The sequence below is a fragment of the Vespula vulgaris genome, chromosome 21 (genome assembly GCF_905475345.1).
Source record: "Vespula vulgaris chromosome 21, iyVesVulg1.1, whole genome shotgun sequence".
Taxonomy (NCBI): domain Eukaryota; kingdom Metazoa; phylum Arthropoda; class Insecta; order Hymenoptera; family Vespidae; genus Vespula; species Vespula vulgaris.
Window position 1 is genome coordinate 3,261,930 of NC_066606.1, and position 19,165 is coordinate 3,281,094.

The window sequence follows — 19,165 nt, forward strand, 5'->3', positions numbered from 1 at the left end:
TGCGGTCTCGAACTATCTATCTAGTCATAAGCGACTATCCATCAATTTTCTTTTACTTCGATATTAAGTCGTAACAGAAACAAATCAATTATAACAGCTTTAACAAAAATACAATTTTCGAAAACTTTATAAAAAGATGTCGTCAAAATAGAAAGTGTTCTTTAAAAAAAAGAAGAAAAAGGAAAAGAGAAAAGAACGAGATTAGATAATAAAAATTTTCTTTCTTTCTTTCTTTCTTTCTTCCTTTTCTTTTTTTTATAAAATTTTTGTAATATTTTGGATAACATCTTTTATAACTTTTTTTTGAAAATTCGATTTTTTCTTCGTAACTCTAATAATAATTCTTCGATGAAGGATAAATTGGTGATCAAAGAGATATATTTAAACACACACAAAAAAAAAAGAAAAAGCGAAATGTCTAAGAAACCAGGTTGATTCGATTTCAACGTTATTGCTTTATCCGTTGTCCCACAAAGGGATACGCAACGATGATTCCTCTCGCAGTTTTTACTTTTGTCATTCGTCCTAGAAGAAATATCCGCGAGCTGAAATTTATCCTTGCTGGAGAAATCTCTTTCTTTCTTTCTTTCTATCTCTCTCTCTCTTTTCTCTTTCTCTGTGTATTTCTTATCCTTCTTCTATCGTAATAGTAAAGATCCAAAAACAATAACCACTTCTGACTCCTCACGCGTTCGTTTCGAGAAGGAAAAGAAATAAGCGATAAAAAAGGAAGAAACAACGCGTCCTTTATCTTCATCATGTTAGAAAAGGAAAGAAAAAGAATCAGGAAAACTCGTATCGGTGGAGAGAGGAAACAGGATGTACGATGAAAAAAAAAAAAAGAAAAGAAAGCAAAAGAACCTTGAGAAGGAAGAATTTCTACGCGAAACGTAGAAGGAAGGAACGATGTCTGTAATTTTTCGAAAAAGAAAAAAAGTATATATAACAAAAAAAAAAGGACAAAGAAAAATTATCCATAAAGTACCTATACTTGCTGAAATTATCGGTTATAGAAGGATAGGGATTCGAGAAAGAACATAATACGAATTATCAAGATTTTAACGAGGAAATTGTATATCGTGATTGTATTACAAAATTATCTTGCTAAAATTTGGGATTCAAGAAATAATAGATATAATATGTATATATAATAATAGATATACATTATAACGAACGAGTTGTGTATCCTCTATAAATTGAAAATTAACTTGTTAAAACTTCGCCTTTTTCTGATAATGATTTTTTTTATTCGACATAATTTATGAAAAAGAAATAAAAAGAAGAAAAGAAGGTAAGTCAACGAGAAAAGGAGAGATGATCGTCCTAATGGAGACATTTTATACAGTATCGTTAAGTCATGATGATGGTGATGATGATGTTGATTACGTAGTATGATTCACGAACTTCTCTGCTTACTTACAAGTAACATGATGGTTTCAAGGACACCATCAGGACGATTTCATACATGCGCCCGTACACGACGATATCAAATTTCATAAGAGATGGGCGTGTATTGCCATCGAAAATATATATATGTATATATGTATGTATGTTCTGCCATTTTCAAGGCGTGAAATGCGACGATTGGCCAACATAGTTCATCTATATAAGACATCATTATTATTATACTCCATTCACGATAGATAGCTCGCAACTAAACTGTGTCATGAAGCGATAATGTTGCAATCGTTACGATTTCTCACTTGTGATGTCACCTTCCCTTCTCGTTGCGAATATTTATAGTAGTTACCTACATATTAAATCTTTGACTCCTGCGACAAATTCAACATTTGTTATAATTAAACATACGACGTATTCTTAAAGTGTGTCATGGGTAAGTTATTATTAAGTCCATCAATGAAATAAAAGGATCAAGAATTCTACGATATACAAGGATATACGTATCACCCTTGTAAACCTGCTGTTCCTTTACTATACGTCCTTAACACTCGTTTTAACAATTTTTCTTTTTCTTCTTTTCTTTTTTTAAGATACCGACATATCTACGAGTTTACTTGATACGGTGAAAAACGATTATCGGGAGCAGAGAGTTCCTTCGTGCGAAAGGAACATGGGAGTCCTCTTTCTCTCTCTCTCTCTCTCTCTCTCTCTCTCTCTCGCTTCAAAGCCAATCGAGAGGTTCTTTAGAGGCTGACCGATCTAGATCGAGAAATAACTCTCGTTCAAGGATAACCTACAGCCTCGTTCCTTCACAGATCGACATCGTAATCTTCGATCGGCCTTCGACCTCACGAAGATCGTCCTCTCTCTCTCTTTCTCTCTCTTTCTCTTTCTCTTTTTCTCTCTCGTCGATTTCGTCTAAACAAGATTATCGATAATTACGCTATCAAGGAAACTCGTTAAGAAATATAATCATTGGTAATAATAAAAAAAACAAAAAAACAAAACATGATTAAAAAATGGAGAAAAGAAAAAGAGACGGAAAAAAGCTAATACGTATAAACACATGCACGCACATACATATTTACATAGGTATACGTATATAAGTATATATCATGAATTCGAATCTTAATTATAACGTGGTTCGACATTCGCTCGTTTAATCACCGCATGCCACCCTCAGGCTACATCCTTTGACCATTCTCATGGTTAGTATTAACATTGCAACCGCGAAGACGTTAAAACAGATTTACCAGTTTCATTTATCAGGATAAACAAGATATCGAACAGAGTGCCTTCCAAGAAAAACGGTTTGGAATGAACGGTTCTGCGAAAAGGACGAGAAATAAAAGGAAAGGGAAAGAGAAAGAGAGAGAGAGAGAGAGAAAGAGAGAGAGAAAGAGAGAGGAGGGTGAGTGAAACAGATATTGTTTTCTTTTATAGGATATTTCACATCAATGAGGAAACTCAATATAACCACTTCCTTAACGTGTTAACCTCTAACGGAAAATGGAATCGACACTTGACTTTTTTCTTTTTCTTCTTTTTTATAATTTTTTTTTTTTTTTACAAAGGTTACATAAGATCGGTTTATTAAGATTTATTAAATCGTAATTATAAGTCCTGACAAAACTGCATTCCTTTATTCTAATTAGTTGTTATGAAAGAAATAAATGAAGATGTATTAGATAAACATGTTAATTATCAATCTCTCTCTCTCTCTCTCTCTCTCTCTCTCTCTCTATCTATCTATCTATCTATCTATCTATCTCTATCTTCCCTGTCATACGTCATTGATAATATTCTCGTACGTATTCTTAAGTATATTTCACGTAAACATATTATCCGCAATTGTGCGTACTTGTATCGTATTTTACGATACGATAGGGAATCCTTAATGAGATATTAATCAGTACGATGAAGTGGACGTAACTACCGGCTTCTGTTAGAGAAAGCGAGAAACAGAGATAGACACAGACAGAAACAGAGAAAGATAGAGAGAGACAGAGAAAGAGAGAGACAGACAGAGAGAGACAGAGAGGGAGAGAGAGGGGAGGGGGGAGAGAGAAGAACGCTTCTCTTTCATACGTGTGTACATACATACATGCATACACGCATACATGCATACATACATACATACATACATACAACATACATATATACATGCATACACGCATACATACATACATACATACATACATACATACATACATACATACATACATACATACATACATACATACATACATACATACATACATACATACATACATACATACATACATACATACATACATACATACATACATACATACATACATACATACATACATACATACATATATGTGTACATACATACATACATACATACATACATATATGTGTACATATATACATACATACATACATACATACATATATATGTAAAATCTAGATGTACGCGCGTTAGGAAGGCATAGCACGTTTTCCCACGGGCCTTCCCGGTCGTTGAAAAATTTTCCGCTTACGCGGTACCCTGAACATTCTGTCTTTCTCTCTTTCTCTCTCTCTCTCTTTCTCTCTTTCTCTCTCTCTCTATCTCTTTCTCGTACCGACCTACGTACATACGTAGGTAGATATATGTACACACATTGTACATACCTACGTTGTACCTACCAGAATAATACTCGTCTTTTTCTGCTCTTCTCATCAATATGTCCTTTTGGATTTAAAGTTCCCGATTGCGAGAGTATACGATTTGATAAAAAAAATAATATATAAAGAAAATTAAAAAAGAAAAGAAAAAGAAAGAAGGGAGGAAGGAAAAAGAAAAAAGAAAGGACGAAGAACAAAAATGAAAGAAAAGAGAAGAGTAAAATAAACAAGAGAAAGAGAGAGAGAAAGAAAGAGAGAGAGAGAGAGAGACAGACAGAAAGATATCTCGTTGAACAACTTAAAAGGGTAATTATTAAGAAACTCACCGGTCATAGATGGTAGAACGATCTCAGCGCAAAGGTAGACGATAACGAGACGAAAAAGCCACATCCTCGGCCTTCCTCACGCCCCTTACCCTTAAAACAACTTCCACGCTCCCTCGACACACTCCTCCTCCGTTCTTTGAACGAACGAAGAAGTTGCTACTACGACGGGCAACCACGTTTCATTTTCACTTTCTCGAAGCTACCGGAAACGGGCTTCTCTCTCTCTCTCTCTCTCTCTCTCTCTCTCTTTCTCCTTCTCTTTATATCCCTCTCTCTTTCTCTTTCTCTCTCTTTTTTTATATCTATCTCTTTGTGTCCCTCTCTTTCTCTCTCTCTTTTTTTTTTTTGTTATTCGCGTTAAATGAAAGAAATAAATAAGCTATTCTACGAAGATACGAAAGAGAGACAAATCCGTCGACGACGGATAAATAACAGAAGAGAATACAATCGCCGACGATTACCGGTCCTCGGAAGGCGAAAGACTGAGGGAACTTGTACGTTCGCCACTAGTCAGAGCCATTCCTTCGACGACTCCCTGCCATTTCCAATCTCTGTTCTCTCACAACACGGAGCAACGAAGCCTGTCTCGCGAGAGAATCTCTCTTTCCTTTCACGGAGTGCCTCGATCTCGGTTATAGGTATCTACCTTGTTTCTTCGTGTTATTTCTCTCTCTCTCTCTCTCTCTCTCTTCTTTTTCTATATATGTCTCCTTGTCTCTCCTTATTCTATACATACGCTCACTCGCTCTGACACTTTTTAGTTGGACCACTTATTCTGCTCTCTTTGTGTCAGAAGTAAAAAAAAGGTACACGTATAAGTACGTCGTCCGACCCGTTTTTCGAGAACATCGTTGACTTCTAGTTCATGGCGAACTGTGTCTTTGACATTGATAGAAGTAAACACTCACGAGGATCGCGATTTACGGATAATTTATTTTTAATCTGCGATCGTGATTCCGAGAAATGATTTGAATAGGAACGAAGGTAATGGGAGAAAAGAAATATGTATATAATAACGATCGTAATTTTTTCAATCGAGCTATGGCGATAATAACACGGAAGAAATTTATTTGATCTAGCTCTTTATCATTTATCACCCTTTTCTCTTTTTATGACGTGTTATTGATATATTTTACATGTAAAATATTTTTCGTGTTAACGATACTGACGTATAAAATACATATGTTACCAGATAGGATATCGTTCTATACGTATCTAAGCGAAATTAATTTAAACATATTTAAGGGATATTAATAAAAAAATGAAATTTTCTTTTGATTTAATTTCTACAGATTAATACCATTTCGATAAATAATTAATGATAATCTGTTCCAAAGCACTCTTTGTTATTAATATTGTAAAGCTCGATATATCTGGCTTACGACAAATCCTCTCTTAATGAGATCAACGTTAAGTAAAGGGAACGGATAATTATGGAACGCGAGAGGGATTGAACATCCTTGTTATGTACCTACATATATCTATGTTAGTGAATGGGAGAACGACGAATGAATCTTCTTAACGATCGTATAAACGATATATCGAATGTATCTATGTATGAGATTAATTTTCACGTTTCTCGTAAAAAAGAAAAAAAAGAAGGGAAAAGAAAAAATGGTAAGAAAAGAGAAATATATATATATATAAAAGAGATTTGCGAGCTTTCTTTCTCATATATATACATATATATACATACACACACACACGTGTGTGCGTGCTCATAGGGTGTTCAAAAAGATTGAGACCGATCGTATTATTGAGATCAAATAGATGAAAAAGTTCATATAAACTTATATCCGAAAAAATGCTTTATTGAAAAGATATATGCTTCTAAAGATATTTATAATTTATTATGGCAATTATAAGAAATATTCGAAAATTCTTCTTTCTGCAAGAATGTAGGCTTCCATTCGTCGAATTTAATGATTACCAAACTCTTTCAAATATTTCAACTGTATTGGAAATAATAGTAAATGCATTTTGAATACATTCTCAAAGTTACATTTTCTGTAAACGATAACTGTTATCGTAAATTATAATATGTATACATAAAAAAAAGAGTATTATAATATGAAAAAAAGAAAGAGTTCGAAAATCATTAATTCAAACATTTCTTATAATTGTCATTATAAATCATAAATATCTTTAAAAACATATATCTTTTCAATAAAACATTTTTGGGTGTAAATTTGTACGAACTTTTTTCATCTATTTAACATCAGTAATACGTAGTATAAATTGGACAACTTCTTTGGACACTCTGTATATAGAGGAAGAGAGAAATAGATAGATAGATAGATAGATAGATAGAGATAGATAGATAGATAGATAGATAGATAGATAGATAGATAGATAGATAGATAGATAGGTACATCTACCGATCAACAGCGTACGTTTTTCTCCCGTTTGTGGTCTGACGATATGCGGACTTGCGATAAACCTTTTCTGGCCGATATTCCAAATATTTCAATATACGGAATTCGATGCGGCGAAACTTACGATTTAACTATAACATCGTTACTGGACCATGAAAATCCAACGAAGAATTTAATAAAATGTATCACAAGCAGCCGACTATCGTCATTTTTTTGATTGAATGAAATCGGTCAAATGTATGTAGATATTTGAATTTTTCCCGATAATTCTTCAAAATGACGGTGACTCGTTTAAATATTCGATTGATGCCATTCGTATTGTCTTCGATGATTCTCGTTAAAATAAAAACGTTATATTTATATTTAACAACGTATATTTAATAATTATTTTTATTCAAAAAAGAGATTAAAGAAAATAAAATAAAAAAGAAATCATTATCTTTTCGTTTCAGAAACTGAAGACTATAGAGATATCGCAAACGGAAATAAAAAACAACGAAAACGTGGAAGCTTCGATAACTCAACATTTCGCTCATTTACACGGTGTCCTGCAGAATATCGAAAGAAGAATGATCGATAAGATTCATAGACAGAATACAAGCTGTATTACAAATATCAAGGAACTCGAGTCGCAGTTAAAGTCGTATCAAAATCGATTACAGGAAGCGTTATTGGTACGTTATTCTTATTTATTTCTATTTTCTTAATATATATTCATATATATATATATATATATATATATATATATATATATATATGCCAATGATTATGCAAACGGTGTAATAGTAAGTCACATATTTTTCATTTTTTAAGAAATTTGAAAAATTTGCCTGGAAATATATTTCAAAAATTAATTTTCTACAGGTAACATTACTTATGACCAATAGAAACATTACTTAGACGTCATATTTATATATTTATAAATTTTTGAAAAAAAAAAAAGAAAAATAGTAAGAAATAATCCTTTCATGCAAGTTAAAAATGTTAATATAATTCCATAGATACGATAAAATATTTCTTTTAATATCTCACGAGCGGCTTACAATTAGACTACTTTCATAATCACCGGCTTCTACATATATGTAGGGCCACAAAACTGCGCAACCGGTTTGGTTACTTGAGCAAGCACGAGCTCGTTATCGACAATATCGAAACGCTAGAATTTATTGGACGCGCGTAAAATTCAATTTGATATAGTATATATATATATATATATATATATATATATATATATATATATATATATAATTTATAAATAGTTATGCTAGCCCTAAAGACACATAAGAAAAAAGATGATTTGTTTGTAACGCCGAGAGAAATATTTTTTACGAGAATCTTATTAATTTTTTTTTCTTTCTTCTTTTTTTCTTTTCTTGTTCACTTTTTTAAGATAGAAAAAAGAGAAAACACCTTGCACCAATTTTATCGTACGTTATAAAGCTCGAATAGAGAATCGATCGTAGCTTATTCTCAAGCAGGTCCGCCTGGTCTACCCTTGAAAAAGCTTCAAGCGACTATGTCGTAAACTCGAAGGTAGAAAAAGAGACTCAAGCGGCTCTCCCTTTTCTCGTCGTCACGAACGATATCGTCTTCCACGTTTTCGCATTCACCTCGTGTTCTTTATCGTCTTTTGGACACGCAAAGAAGAACCCTGAAATACTTACCGTTCGGCATTAACGATAACTTGATGCCATAGTTAAAAGTCCTTCGAATATCACGCAATACTGAATCTTTTCTTTTCTTTTTTTCTTTTTGGTTGTTGTTATTATTTTACAGGTAGCCTCTACCGCGAAAGAAAATATCAAAAGAATCGATTTGAAAAATGTCATATGCAAATTGAAAGACATCGCTGATGTACCTTGTCATTTGGTAAAGGAGTCTCTTATTAACGAAGAAAAAGTAAAGTAAGTTTTAAAAATGTATTGTAATAAATGAACAAGAAAAAAATGGAAGAGACAGACTTTGTTATTAATTAGAGGAAATTTGAGAAAGAAATTTGAAAAGAATTTTTCATGGAAGAAAGACTTCTTATTCTTTAAGGGATCGATTTTTTTTTGTTTTTTTTTTCGTTACAGATTCGAAGCCGATAAAAGCATCATCGACGTCCTAGAAAAACACTGTACTCTTCAGATACCTTCGAAGATGCAATTCAATCTATTACGTACCGAACTCTTGCCCGAAAATTACCAAGTGGAACCTTTGGATAACAAAATAGCTATTTCGAATCGTAAGAAGTCTCTTCGAATCGTCATTGCAAAGAAATCTTAGGTTTTTACGCGGTTACCATTAAATTCGTTTCTCCTTACGCCATAGTTTCGCAATTAGAAGAGCATGGCTTCCCTCCGACGATTTCCAACCGACTTACGTTCCATGAAAAGAAAAATATTTAACGTCGTGACGTTGTTCTCGTTTAATCCCTCCCTCCTCTCTCCGCCTCCAATAATAACTTTCAAATAGACGTAACTTTATCTTCCATCATCGTATCACGAACGTGTGCTTAAGTAATTATGACTTGTTAAACGAAACAAATATTTACGATATAATGAAATATCCGTCGAATTTTTCTTCGCGATTCGAAGATGATCAACGTTAAAAAGTAAAGAAAGAACGAACGAAGGTGGAAATTATTTAAACGATGGACTGGAAATTAATTATTTAAATGATTTTTTTTTTTTTTTGATGCAATAGATCCGTTAATGGAAGAACTTTCGGTTCTACCAAACAAAACCATTTCCGTGACTTCTCTTTCTTCTGGAAATACGGAAAGCTCTCTTCGATTCGATTGTAAGTAGTTTGTAAAAAAAAATTTATCGTGTTAACATTATCCGATCTATATTTAACGCATATATCGTTTGATATCATTCGATGAATGGAATGATCAAAATCAATCGAATCACCGATCGAAGATACTCGACGATTGTGTGACGAAGCCAAACAATTCGTTTCGCTTTTCAATCCTCTTTTCAATACTTTTCGAATTGTTTTATCTTCGTCGAGTGATCGAGACTGTATGATCCCCACAATCGGAGATTTGCTCATTAAAGCGAACGCAGTGATTCATAGAGATTTCGAACGGGAGAGAGAATCATTGTTCTCTCGTGTCATAACACGTTTCAATGAGCCATTGTAAAATGGATTGCCTACTCGCGGCTGAACTTTCACCTACGAATGCGTTAAAGAACAATAGACAACAATTCTCGAACTCCCTTGTAAAATGCGCGAAAATCATTTTTGAATACCAACAGGAATAACGCGAAGCACTACGCAATAATATTTATTATTTATAATCAAAAAAATTCATTCGTACATTTCAACGAATGGATTATTGATTGATCTCGATCGGTCATCCTTGATTGATCTTCATTCATTTTTATTTTTATTTTATACACTACTTAATCTACACTTTGATACAATTATCATTAATTCAGTTTATTACAGATCTTGATCAACTGACAAATCTTTTTTAATACTTACTTATTTTAAAGCTTACGAATTGGTTAAAGTTCTAAAGGTCGTCGATCCATCCTGCTTTTACGTTCAAAGCATATCGGTTCAGAAACAAGCGGAAAAATTATCGAACGATCTTCAAATTTATGGTTCGGAGGCAGTCAATCCAACGAATGAAATTATCGGTATCTAATACAATTTCTTTTATATAAAATTCATCGTCGATACGTATTCGTGCGTTAAAAATTAATTCGTATGTCAATGTTAATTCGTTTTATTTGCAGTCGGTACGATGTACATAGTCAAATATTACACACGACGAGAAAAAAGATGGCAACGTGGAAAAGTCATAAAAATTAACGTAAATCAAATCGGTGATAAAACCTACGACGTATTTTACGTCGACAATGGATACATCGAACGTAACATATCAGTTAAACGCTTAAAGCTCATCCCATCCCAGTTTGCAGCAGTGCCTATATTGGCAACAAAATGTTCCCTTCACAACATCTCACCGACAAATGATCGTTGGAGCAAAAATGCTATAGATACATTTCGTCAATTAGTTAACAAGTAAGTATTCGTTTCATTTAAGTCGATATATTTTTTTTTCCATTGAATATATAGAACGTCGCTTGTAATAAAAAGAAAATTAAAAAAAAAGAATTCTAATCTCTTTTGTTGCGTTACAGATATGATCCGATATCGATGTACGTCGTTCATACCGTTGGCAATATAAATTACGTCGATCTTTGTTTCAAATCGAATAATCCGCAAGAAGAAATCAGCTCGGTTCGCGATTTAATGATATTTATGGAGCATGGTACCCTTACGTCGTCTCAGAAAATAAAGGTAAATAAATTATTTATTTAAATTAAAAAAATAAAAATTTTTTATAAAGTTTTACAAATTGTTTTTCTAAATTCTTACAAAATTTTTTACAAAATATTACAAAATGTTTTTAAAAATTTTTACAAAATTTTTTACAAAACTACAAAATTTTTTTTTTAATTTTTACAAAATTTTATAAAATAATATTGAATGTAATCATTTCTTTCTATCGCCTGCAGATATTAAATCCATTATCGATGTACCTTTACTTTCACGAGGAACTCGAAATGGAGACTTACGTTTACGTTACGGTTCAACACGTTGAATCTCCCAACTCCATGTATGTTACGAAGGTAAAAAGAAATTCTTCATCTTCTCGCATTTACTCGAATTAATTATTAAACCATTGATTGCTTAAATTTTCTTCTATTTAAAATCTGCCGTTATTCTATTTTCAGATGGGAGAAAATCGAAAACATATCAACGAACTTATGAAAGACATGGCATCGTTTTACAAAAAGAATGCGGGACGTACTTCGTTATCGTGTCCTCTTGAAATAAGTAAATAATCTATTTAATCGTTTGTAAATATAACAGAGATGATCCTATCTAATTATTATTATTATTATTATTATTATTATTATTATTATGATTATTATTATTATATTTATTATTATGATTACTATGATTATGATTATGATTATTATTATTATTATTATTATTATTATTATTATTATTAGATACTCCATGCGCTTTACGTTTAAAAGGATCATGGTATCGCGGATTAATCAAGAAAATTGTTAGTGAAAAGTCCATCGATGTATTTTGCGTTGATTATGGATACACTCTTACCTCAGAACACAATATGTTAAAATTATTACCACATTATTACATGAGCAGTAGAACACAGGTACATTTTACAATGAATATCGTTGTAATTAGCATTATTACTAACGTTATATCGTTTACAGGCGATACAAATTTCATTGAAAGATTTAAAACCATTATTGGAGGACAATAATCAATGGAGTTTACAAACGATAGAGATCACGAAACAATACTTGGTGAATGAAAAAGTCAAAGTGATATCTATGTTTAAAAACGAAGATATTTATGAGGTTTATTTATATATTAACAACATAAACTTCAATTCTATGTTAGCCAATAAAGGTTTTGCCAGACCAATAGGACCAACGTAAGAGATTAAACATTTGTTTTGACAAAATTAACAGATATTGATTAACTGATTAACAGAGCTATCTGACCATAGTTATATCATAATATTGATTTTTAGTGCGTTGATATGCTACGATAACAAAGAGTTTCGCTCGACTCAAAATAGAAACAACAAAAATGAAAATACTTTACCAGTCGACGTAAAACAGGATAACGAAGAAACATCGAATACACAAGCAATTGAGCCTGATCCTTTTAAAGTATCCGTCCAAGTGCATAAAGCGATATCACCCGATTGCATTTATGTTTCTGACGTGTCACGCGAAGAAGCAAAGTTTATATTCATGTCAAAGCTACAAGATTTTTATAGCAAATATCATTCGCCTCAAGAAAAAAACTGGACGAAAGATTCCGTTTGTGCCGTGTATTCGAAACAAGACAAAAGTTATTTCCGCGCTTATATATTAAACGTCATATCATCGGAAGAAGTTCTTGTATCATTTTACGACATGGCAATTGAGGAAATAATTTCTGTTAAGCATATTCAACCGTTACATCCAATATTCCGACAAGAACCAGCGTATATTTTCAAAGTCAAGCTTGCTGGTATTTTACCTTGTGGTGGTTCAAAATTGTGGCCATCTATATCGTGCCAAAAATTGTCAGAAATAATAGAGGAAAATCAAAATTCTCAATTTTATATCACAAAAGTAGTAAGTAATCATTGGAAATTAGAAAAGTTAAATAAATAAATAAATATATACATATGTGTGTGTATGTACACATGTATAATCAAATAACAAAATCCTATATATATATATATAGGATTTTATATATAACAACGATAATTTTTCTTATATTTTATAGTTGGGCATGGAAGACAGTAAAGAGATATCTGTGCAATTGTGGATCAAACAATCAAAACCCGATGGACCATTATCGCCAATGAAAACTGAGATCAATTCTATTAATAAAATGTTAGTAGAAGCTGGACTTGCATTACCGATAAAAGAGTAGGTATAACAAAGTTATTGTTGTAGGAGTTTAATAGTAATAATAATAATAATAATAATAATAATAATAGTAATAATGATAATAATAAATGAAAATGAAAATTTTTCAATAATTGAACATAAATAAAATCCACAGTTTCAATACAAAAATAGGCAAGATACTGGCTATTGAATTGAAACGACAATTACTAGAAATCCAGATAACATGTCAAGATAAAGAAGAAAATATAAAATGGTTCTCTGTCAAAGAAGGATTAGAATGTTGTATTGAATCAAATCAACTAAATAATAATGAAATTTCTATGTCAGAAGTAATGTCAAAACATTTAAGTATTAATTCAGAGAATGAAGAAGAAATCGAAAATGTAAAAAACGAAAAAATAAGGTACAAAGTAAAGAATGAAGTAAAAGATGAAGTAGAGGATGAAATAGAGGATGAAGTAGAGGATGAAGAAGACGAAGAAGAGGGAAATGAAGAAGAACAAGAAGAAGATGAAGATGAAGATGAAGACGAAGATCAAGATGAAGATGAAGATGAAGATGAAGATGAAGAGTCTACATCGAGCACTAACGATGCGATCCAAGTACCAATTTTAACAGATTGGTTACCGGCACTTCCAATTAAAAAGAAAAACTTCATTGCTATACCAACGTACTTGGATCACTCTGGAATGGTTTATTTACATTCTAAAAAAGATGGTATAATCATTAAATTTGTGCAATGTTTTATTAACAAACGATATCGATATGCATAAAGTATTTTTATTCGGAAATTATATAAAAAGTACAAAAGAAAAACTTTTTTCTCTTTCTAAAAAAAAAAAACCTACTTATTCCACAGCGAAAAAGACGCTAGAATATATAGAAACAATGTTAGCTGATTCTTACAAAAAATTCAAGATAAAACCACGTGATAGAAAATGGAAGGAAGGAGATATGTGTATTGCGCAGTATCATGCTAACAAAAAATGGTACCGAGCTAAAGTACTAGCAGTTTTAGATGAAAATACGATAGAGGTAACGAATGATAAATCATTTAAAGAATTTGTCTAATATGTATTATTAAAATATCGTTTTCTTTACAGGTGCAATTTGTAGATTATGGAAATATTGAAGAATGTACGGTCGGACTTATAAAAAAAAAGATTATTTTAGATCATATACCCATCCAGTGTACAAAATGCGTTGTTCTCGGTTTAAATCCGGTAATTCTTTTGAACAATGATAGTTCAATAAAACTCCATATTCTACTACTACATCATTTTTACAAACGTAAATTTTTAATTTTTGTTTTGTCATTCAATAGGAACAAGGGAAATGGAAAATAGAAGATTTAGATAGAATACATGTACTTCTTGTAGAAAAGGAGTGTAAAGTATCTGTTTTAGAAAAAACTGATACGCACTTAGTTGTAAGATATCATATTTCTATATAACCATTTTATTTATTTACGTGATCTGTACTTAATATCTAATTTAGATAATCTCTCACAGGTATCGATCACATTATTAAAACCAAAACAATGTGATCTTCTTTCTTTCATTACTAATGAATTAGGAATTCGTTTGTCCTCTGATTCAATATATTCGAATCCTTCTAAAATATCGGACAATATTACTTCAGGCAATATTTCTTCGAGTTCTTCGGATGTAATCGAATATAAGTATCGATGTAATATCGAGAATAGAACTATCTCAGAAATAGAAACAGATTCTGAAATGACTACGGAATATGTATCAAACATAGTTAGTAACATGAATAGCGAGAGTTCTATGTTAATAAAAAATGTTGATGAACTACACAATCCTAATGACGATTTACAAACAATTAAAAAAGAATTAGTTCATTACACTTCAAAAATTACATCTACCAAATGTTTTGCCACATATATACCAATCATTATTCCCAACGATATTGATATATTTGAAGTAGATTTATGTTATACCGAATCAGCAACAATATATTATACTCAAATAAGGGAAAATAAAAAATCTAAGGTACAGTTATATTAAAATTATTATTATTAATTACTATAGTTTTACAGATAAAGATACGAGTATAATATTTTCATCTTATGTTTTAATATTCTTTCTTCGCATTATGTTAGATTTAAAATACAGTTTATTTTATTCTTTTCTTCAGGTGTTAAATGATTGTTATAATCGATATAAACTATTAATGGAAACTTTACAAAAAGAAGCTCCTACACAACCATTAATCAAAAGTTTAGTTTCCGGTAAGTATCTTATATTGATAAATTGATTTTTAATTATATTTTAATTTTTTATTAAAATAATTTTTATCTTATATTTTAAATTTATTATTTATTTATATGATAAAAATTATCGTGATGTTTAAAATTTATTCGTATAAATATTATATATTTGATTTTCAGATACTCCATGTTGTGCATTGTTTAACGATGATATCTGGTATAGATGTATTATCAAGAAAACCACCAAAATAAAAAATTCAAATAAAATTTTGGTTCACTTATGGTATGTTGATTTTGGAAATGATGAATATCGAAAAGTAACATTGGAAGAGTAAGTATTGTATATTGCTTTATAAGATAAATTATTATATATATATATATATTGTTTTTAAAAAAATCTCATTTTTTTCATACCAGATGTAATTTACGTATACTGAAAGAAGAATGGTTCAATGTACCAACAATAGCTATAAAATGTCAATTATGGAATATTAATGTTGCCCCTAGTAAAGAATTTTCAAACGTAATAATGGAAATCGAAAAAATGTACCGAAAGTATAATGATTGTATAATCGTTAAAATTAAGGTAAAAAGTCAATATCAGAATAATTAATATTATCTTTATATGAAATCATTTAAAAGTAAAAGCCTTAATACAATAAGATTATATTTCAGGAACGATGTAAGAATCATTTGTCTGTGGAATTATACGTGGATAGAACGTGTAAGAAATTGGTTTATAGTTCTTTGATCAGAGATGGTTTCTTTCAAATAAATAAAACGAAGAAAGACTGAAAAAAAAATAGAATAAATATCTTTGTTTAAATGAATTATACGGATTAATTATTTGTGTTTATTTCAGAATAGTTTACATGAAACTTATTTTTTATATACAAATACATATAAATAAGTAATTTAAAAAAAGAAAAAAAAACTGATGTTCCTATAGATATAGTCTTTATCATTATTTGTGTCAACATATGTATATCAAAATAATTTTATTAATATTTTGTTAAACGACATTATCTATTATATCGTATATTATTAACGCTGTGTACTTTTAGCAATTTGTTCTTTAAGAACCAAAATACTTTGTCTTTGTTCTGGTGGAAGCATAGCAATTTGTTCATCCGACAATTGCAATACTTGCATTATTAAAGCAGCCTGTGACAAGAAATAAATTTATATAATAGATATTATTTCAGATGTTATATAATTTGTTTCCAAAGTTGTATGATTTGTAGTAAAATAAATGTGAGTAGAAAATGTATGTTTTGTATGTTTACATATAATATATATTATAACAACATTATAATAATATTATATATATTATACAATATAATAATAACAACAACAACAACAATAACAATAACAACAATAACAACAATAATAATAATAATAATAATAATATCATATCTTCTAAATTATAATTACTTTATATATAACCTTCTGCTTATAATTATATTAAAATATATACATTTATTTATATATAATTTCAACCAACATACCTTTTCTTGGTCTGATGCACCACTTGGTATATTTCCCGCTGGAGACATTCCTGCCATGAGTCTTGAAGTAGCAGAACTTGCAGATGTTGACAGAGCAGTAGCAGGACCTACAACGCTAGTCGAAACTGCAGTCTGCGCTGGAACTGCAGGTGCTGCTACTGGTCTCGGTACGACAGGCGGTGCTACCGGTACAGGAGCTGTAAAATTATCACATATAAAACTATTTCATATCATTGATATACATAAATATATACATACGGTTGGCTTTAGTAATTCTCGGATCAATAGGCATACGGGGATCTCGTGGATCCCTTGGATCTCTACCGAATCTGTCAGCTCTTGGATCACGGCAAAAACTACTAAATCATAAAACATTAGGTTAATATAATAGATAATAATTAATCGAGTAACAATTATTTGAAATAATAAACAAGACCTCTCCACTCCTTCTACAGGAAGACTGCTGCAAAAAACAGTATATATTTGAATATATTGTTTAAGTAATTCATAAGTAAGAAAATATATGAATAGTATACTAACTTATCTGTTAGATTAAAAGAAGTAGGCCCTCTCGGGTCACTAGTAGCCGATATAATCGGTGGTGCGGTAACTGGGGTTGTCTGAGTTTGAGGCGGTCCTCTCAAATCCTGATCCATTCTTGCTAAACGAGGATCCATTTGTCTATCTAATGTTCTAAGATCTACATCCTGACCTAAAGATATAATCAACAGTCTTAGAACTTATTCATTGTAAAGAAATAATATCACCAATAAAATCATCAGTAATACCAGCAAAAATTGGTGCAGGGGGATTGGAAACTGGCGTAGGTCTTGGTGGTGCCCATGGTTCTTCAATACGTGGAGGAATCTGATGAGTCACTGGTTTGTCGGAAGGTGTTAACACTCCTGGGATTGGATTAGCTTTATGTAACATATTAACTGCAGTATGAGGATCCACTATTCGCATCACTACCTGTGCTTGTAACAAAGCATAAGCAAGTTGTGGATTCTGTAGTAACATCTGGCGTGCTTCGTTAGGATTATTTTGCACACAGAGCTTCATTTGTTTCATTAACTCAAACATTTGTTCTGGTGGAAGGGAAGCAACCGCTTTACTTATAGCCTCCGGAGCCTTGTCAGCTTGAACTGCCTCTCCGTAAGGATTTTCAGTATTCTGTCCTTGCAGAAGACTTTGCATTTCCATACGACTCTTTTCTGTACATGCATTGTCTACTCGAAGCGTTCTTCCACCAATTTCATATCCATTTAAATTTCTCATAGCACTAAGCGCCGTCTCTTGATCTTTGTATTCACAGAAGCCATATCCTTTAGGTTTCCCGGTTTCACGATCAAATACCAATCTACAAATAATGTAATAGCTTCATTTTACAGACTCGAACTTTTTATATCGTTAAGATACAATTTTTTTGCTAAAAAAAAAAGAAATACAGGAAACTATCATGAAAGACTTACTTGAAAGAAAGTACAGGTCCAACTTCGCTAAATATATCTTTTAAATTTTCTTCGGTTGCTTCGTACGGGATGTTCCCGACTACAAAAATAATTCAAATTAAACCATTATTTTTAACTTTTTAACCGGCAAAATTGTCCTTCGATAACGTAAACATAAATATATGAAATATAACTTAGCATAAATTAACATATAATAAAATGAAAATTTAAGAAATATAATATTTTTTTTTAATAGAAGCGAGAAACAAATGATTTATTTATTTTTTTATCACAAGAAAAGTTGAATCTGTTAACAGGTCGACAGGTTAAGTATGTAAATTTCTCAATAAAAATTGTAAATTCTCTTACCGAATACACTTCGCATGGACTTATCCATGAGGGATTGATCAGAAATAGTTGAATTACTCATTTTTTCGTTATTCTTTTTTTCTTTATTATTTAAAATTTGAATATCACCACTCGCAATGAAACTTCCAAACAACACACCTAACCTGTAAACTTTCGTTAACTATAGCTTGACGAACTTACTGTAATGGATTCAATGCTGCCACCATTTTTTCCTTTCAATTTTAGTAATTTCGAAAAACACTACATTTAGCGCTAATATAAAATACATAACTGAATATGTGTATTATATATTTTCACAGCAATTAAACTCACATAAAATGTATATTACTACTTTCTCAATAATTAAATATATTACAAAATTATTCTAATACGTATATCGAGAATAACATGTTTAATACATTTCTAAAAATAAAAAGAAA

The 19,165-nt window shown here is 31.1% G+C and overlaps 3 protein-coding genes across 20 annotated transcripts in view; 1 reads left to right on the top strand and 2 right to left on the bottom strand.

The window, feature by feature from the left end:
* LOC127071204 (uncharacterized) overlaps positions 1 to 4,904 on the bottom strand; it is a 69,945-nt gene extending 65,041 nt beyond the window's left edge. The window contains exon 1 of one of the 2 annotated variants that reach the window (XM_051010225.1): positions 4,362 to 4,904. In XM_051010225.1, coding sequence (XP_050866182.1) covers positions 4,362 to 4,425 — 64 coding nt within the window. In that variant the 5' untranslated portion in view covers positions 4,426 to 4,904. The remainder of the gene's footprint in view (positions 1 to 4,361) is intronic. The other variant, XM_051010224.1, reaches the window with a different exon arrangement.
* Positions 1 to 16,688, top strand: part of LOC127071180 (RING finger protein 17) — a 231,870-nt gene extending 215,182 nt beyond the window's left edge. For all 12 annotated transcript variants that reach the window (XM_051010137.1, XM_051010136.1, XM_051010134.1 and 9 more), the window contains 22 exons: positions 7,189 to 7,410; positions 8,513 to 8,640; positions 8,812 to 8,963; positions 9,425 to 9,520; positions 10,222 to 10,368; positions 10,468 to 10,756; positions 10,876 to 11,035; positions 11,254 to 11,367; positions 11,473 to 11,575; positions 11,755 to 11,924; positions 11,986 to 12,209; positions 12,309 to 12,903; positions 13,058 to 13,203; positions 13,340 to 13,902; positions 14,045 to 14,220; positions 14,289 to 14,408; positions 14,510 to 14,614; positions 14,697 to 15,200; positions 15,346 to 15,439; positions 15,599 to 15,749; positions 15,836 to 16,004; positions 16,094 to 16,688. In XM_051010137.1, coding sequence (XP_050866094.1) covers positions 7,189 to 7,410; positions 8,513 to 8,640; positions 8,812 to 8,963; positions 9,425 to 9,520; positions 10,222 to 10,368; positions 10,468 to 10,756; positions 10,876 to 11,035; positions 11,254 to 11,367; positions 11,473 to 11,575; positions 11,755 to 11,924; positions 11,986 to 12,209; positions 12,309 to 12,903; positions 13,058 to 13,203; positions 13,340 to 13,902; positions 14,045 to 14,220; positions 14,289 to 14,408; positions 14,510 to 14,614; positions 14,697 to 15,200; positions 15,346 to 15,439; positions 15,599 to 15,749; positions 15,836 to 16,004; positions 16,094 to 16,213 — 4,548 coding nt within the window. In that variant the 3' untranslated portion in view covers positions 16,214 to 16,688. The remainder of the gene's footprint in view (positions 1 to 7,188; positions 7,411 to 8,512; positions 8,641 to 8,811; positions 8,964 to 9,424; positions 9,521 to 10,221; positions 10,369 to 10,467; positions 10,757 to 10,875; positions 11,036 to 11,253; positions 11,368 to 11,472; positions 11,576 to 11,754; positions 11,925 to 11,985; positions 12,210 to 12,308; positions 12,904 to 13,057; positions 13,204 to 13,339; positions 13,903 to 14,044; positions 14,221 to 14,288; positions 14,409 to 14,509; positions 14,615 to 14,696; positions 15,201 to 15,345; positions 15,440 to 15,598; positions 15,750 to 15,835; positions 16,005 to 16,093) is intronic.
* LOC127071198 (cleavage stimulation factor subunit 2) lies at positions 16,258 to 18,921 on the bottom strand. Of its 6 annotated transcripts, none has more exons than XM_051010212.1 (8): positions 18,747 to 18,921; positions 18,399 to 18,477; positions 17,715 to 18,286; positions 17,467 to 17,638; positions 17,363 to 17,386; positions 17,185 to 17,282; positions 16,927 to 17,123; positions 16,258 to 16,582 (listed from the first exon to the last, which is right to left on the bottom strand). In XM_051010212.1, exons 1-8 carry the CDS (start codon positions 18,805 to 18,807, stop codon positions 16,463 to 16,465), a joined length of 1,323 nt encoding a protein of 440 aa, XP_050866169.1. In that variant the 5' UTR covers positions 18,808 to 18,921; the 3' UTR covers positions 16,258 to 16,462. The 6 variants fall into 6 exon arrangements, with proteins under 6 accessions (XP_050866169.1, XP_050866168.1, XP_050866166.1 ...); XM_051010211.1 differs by having other exon boundaries at positions 17,185 to 17,285; XM_051010209.1 differs by having other exon boundaries at positions 17,185 to 17,285; positions 17,363 to 17,389.
* Positions 18,922 to 19,165: the final 244 nt, after the last annotated feature.

Bases quoted from the DNA above. Each gene is read 5' to 3' on its own strand.
- LOC127071198 (XM_051010209.1), bottom strand. From the start codon at position 18,807: ATGAGTAATTCAACTATTTCTGATCAATCCCTCATGGATAAGTCCATG. The intron at 17,639-17,714 runs GTATTACTGATG...TTATATCTTTAG, and splicing joins CCCTGCACCAATTTTTGCTG to GTCAGGATGTAGATCTTAGA. The intron at 16,583-16,926 runs GTATGTTGGTTG...TTCTTGTCACAG, and splicing joins GTGCATCAGACCAAGAAAAG to GCTGCTTTAATAATGCAAGT.